The 3,925-nt window shown below is 36.6% G+C and overlaps 1 protein-coding gene across 1 annotated transcript; it reads right to left on the reverse strand.

Moving 5' to 3' along the window:
- Positions 1–416: 416 nt before the first annotated feature.
- On the reverse strand, positions 417–3,925 carry LOC109044711 (diphthamide biosynthesis 1; the record flags this gene model as incomplete). Its single annotated transcript, XM_019062547.2, is given in 3 exon segments — positions 417–1,964; positions 3,097–3,262; positions 3,743–3,925. Coding segments are annotated over 3 exon segments (688 nt in total), but the record flags the coding sequence as incomplete, so codon positions are not given.

The raw sequence follows: 3,925 nt of genomic DNA on the forward strand, positions 1-3,925 counted from the left end.
CTTAATAGTTCGACTTGGAATTTTTTTCAACTTCAAGTAAGTGACACTTGGTGTCATGAAAAAACAAAATTCCAAGTTGAATGGTTCAGTGTGTTTGAGGAAAAAGTGTCATGTATTATCCATCAATCTCTTCAGAAAAATCTTAAGTATTGATTTCTGAAATCTTCGTTGTATCAATTTTTCCTTGTTTTCGAGATATTGTTTATGGACAACGGAACCCTGTAATATTTTCCATAAGGGCTCCAGAAAGTGGCCACCATAGGCGGAACAGCCAATCAGAGACAACTCTTAAAAGTAGGGGGTGCCACTCGGACCGCAATTCAAATTCTGGCTTTTGTTTTCTCTTTGGTAATGATTTGCATAAATGGCAAAGAGTTACAGTTACTTGGAAAGAGAGAGAAAAAAAAACAAGGCGATTCATGAAGAAACTTTAAGAGAAACTAGGACCCAATATGTTGAACACTGCTCAAACAAAACAATAATCTACTGAACTAAGTATGTCTTACAAATAGTTATAAGAAAGGAACAAGAGAGGCAATGAATAACTTGATTAGGTTTAAAAGAAATACACCAAGTCGAATTTTGGAAAAAAATGAGTTGGGAATAGTTTTGAATTGGACCAGTTGTAAATTTTCCTCTGTAAAATATTCAAAGTTAAGAGAGAGTATTTTGAACGTGAAAATAGTTATTAGACATTGCCTCTTTCTAGTTTTTCATTTAAAAAAATGTTACTTAACAATATTGTAGCCACTACAAGAACAACTTGTAATTGTCTTTAACATTGAGTCTTATGAAAGAATGAAAGTTCAAACCTCTTTCTTGATTCAAACTTGATGCGTTTCTGTTAAATCCTGTTCAAAAGACCATTTTAAGCTCCCATTTTGCAAACATCAATTTACATGTACAGTAATATGGTTAAAAATCAGGTAAGCATTATTGTAAAATTAGATTAAAAAAAATGATCACAAAGTTTTGGAGCACCAACTTCCTGCCACATTCAACAGGCTACTACCAATCAGCAACAAAATTGCAGCCCTGTTGACGAAAGCAACTTGAGGGATGAAACAATGAATATATCAATGTAACAAAGACTTCTCTTGATAAACCTTCATTTCTGTGACACTAAATTTTATATTTCCTGGGAACAGAAGGAGGGAACCTGCCCTATGATTTTTCATGATCGTTAATGGTAGGATCTGGTAGATTGACCACCTGTTTTTTTCCTTGTCTCCCACGAAAAACTGGCCATCAAAAGTTATAGGGTGGCTAGAAAAATTTCATTTTATCATTCCCTGACTATTTCACACCACTTGAGAACGCCACCCATCTGGCATGTTTGACGGATACGGTAGGCACAACAACGCAATTAGCTGGCCTGTTGCTGACCCAATTTTTTGAGCTTGAACCCGGCTCAATAACAAATTCCTTGACCGTTGACGAAATTCCCTGATTTTTTCCGGTCAAGTTGCATTCCCTGGTTTTCCTCGGTTGCTAGCCACCCTGAAAGTAGCACATTTGCGGCCCCCAGGCTACAGCTATATTCCTAGAACCAGACTCGACAAATGATAATCACTGGTATGACAAATTCAAAAATTGAGGCAGTGATTAGTAAACATTCAGGAAAACTACAGGGTTTTGTTGCAGCTACCACAACAATCATCCTTGCTTGATTTTTCCTTGTGATTTGGTGTCCAATCACCGAGGCTACAAGAGGCGTAGAAATCCATTGGGTAGCTATTATTGCTCTCGGGGCTACACCTCCACTCACTCTCACCGAGAGCAACAGCACTTTCATAAGGTGAAAGTAGTGGGCGAGAAAATGCTGATCCCCAGTCGATTGAGAGGCGCGGACACCCTATTTGTATCCATGCGTCGACAGACTGCTCCATTAATTTCAGCTTGCTTGGGAATATCTCTGAAAGTAGGATAAGCGCGACCTCTTTTCCATGTTTGCTCAGTTTTTCCTGGAAAAATAGTAGGTACAGTTCAGAGATTAGAAAATTTTCCGCATTGAAAATTACCGATTTCTTAAATCAAGTGAAAGAGGGTGCCACAGAATTTAGAAAATGAATTTCCCTGCCACATTTTCATGAAATTCCTTGGCAATAATTGCACATATGCAAGATGGTCAAAAAGACATGATTGGAAATTGTTTTTAGGCAAACTTAGTTTTCCGAAACGTCACACCCATTACCCATTCTAAGAATCAAATAAAGGTGACTTTGCAATTTTAGCCACACAAGAGCAGCTCACGGCAAGGTCCAGTTGTTGTGAATCATTCTTGTAATTAATGTATTGAGAAAATAAAGAACTAATTGAAATTGAAGAAAATTTTCTCTGACACTTCCGTCATTTTCCCGGACTTTTCAAAATTCCTTGACATTTCCCGGTAATTTCGGAGTTTACTGATTGGCAACCTTGTAAACATTGGAGAGCAGAAATATATTTTCTTCTAAGTTTTTGTTGGATCCTGAGGGAGAGATTTCAAGTTTTTCTAGGAGAACAATTAAAAAGAAAATTCTCCACCCTTAAAGATCCAGAAAGCTTCCAAGGCTATATGAGAATCATGAGCCTATATTTTCTGAATTATTGAATGAATGTTTGATTTTCTGACATCTGTTTCCCTCCCCTCCCCCCTCCCCAAAGATGCCTGTGAGTTGAACACAACTGTTTTTTGACTCAAGTACTTTTCAATGAGATTCTGTGATGTCAAAATATTGTAAAATGTCTATCTAAGTGACTATCTGTACTAGCTGCTAGTTTTCATGCGAGCAGAGGCTTCAATGTGATTCTAATGTGAGAGTGTTGAGCAATTGAACTATAAAATGAAACTTTTGGAGACTCACACAAGATTTAAGGTCAGGAAATTTTTTAAAAAACTCACTTGCACGTAAAATATTAATTTGTGAGCTGGCAAAACTGGGCTACAAATTAATATTTTACGTGTAAGTTAGTTTTTTAAAAATTTTACTGAATGAAACTATAGGTATTGTTTTGTCTTCACAAGAAACCAGAGGTATTTTCCTAACTCAAAGCTAGATAGAAAAAGTTAGACGATAAAAATGAAAGGTTTTACAGAGGAAAATAAAAGCATACCAGTAAATTTTCCATAACTTTTGGACTTCCTTGGTGTCCTAATGTTCCCAGAATGAGGCCAAATCGAGACACATCCTTGGATTTAGCAATGGCTGCGTGGCGGGTTTCCCTCATCACAGTATGATCATAAAACTCTTCAGTAAATTTTTTCTCGTACGGATCATACCTGCAGAAAAAATAGAAAATTAATTACCTACCCAAGTGCAGCGCCAAATTCATGTTATGAACAGGTTTTCAAAAGATAATTTTCTGTTTTTCAAGTTGAAGGAAGGACATCTGATACTTCTGGTCATGCGACTCATTGATAACTTTGAAATAAGTTCTGTAAAGAAATACTGTGCACATATCCTTTAAAGGATTTCTCTCCTTTCCTCATTAGATTCATCTTTTCTTCTATCACCATTTTGAGACCAATTGAAAGTGAAGGTGGGGGAAATTGCAACGATTTTCAAGTATAGTCAAGTAGGTACTTTTTCAGGCATGACAAACCATGTTGATTCAGTTGACGAAATTTTGCTTCAGGATATGAAGAAAAATTTGCTACTTTTACTTCCAGAAGTTTTGATAATTTTAACTAAAATATCATTCAAGATACTTAGGTACATCTAAAACAATACTGAAACCTGAATATTAAAAATTCACCCACCTGTAAGCCTTGAGCTTGGGATTTGAAATCATAGCAGCTTCCAAATGAAACCTTCCATCTCCTAGATAAATTAGTGCATCAACATTTGCAATGATTGGAGCAGTGCAACCAAGGATTTCTCCGGGTGACAGAGGTTTGCTCTGAGGGATCGTAACAGAGTAACCACTTTGCCGCAACTCACTT

The sequence above is a fragment of the Bemisia tabaci genome, chromosome 10 (genome assembly GCF_918797505.1).
Source record: "Bemisia tabaci chromosome 10, PGI_BMITA_v3".
NCBI lineage: Eukaryota > Metazoa > Arthropoda > Insecta > Hemiptera > Aleyrodidae > Bemisia > Bemisia tabaci.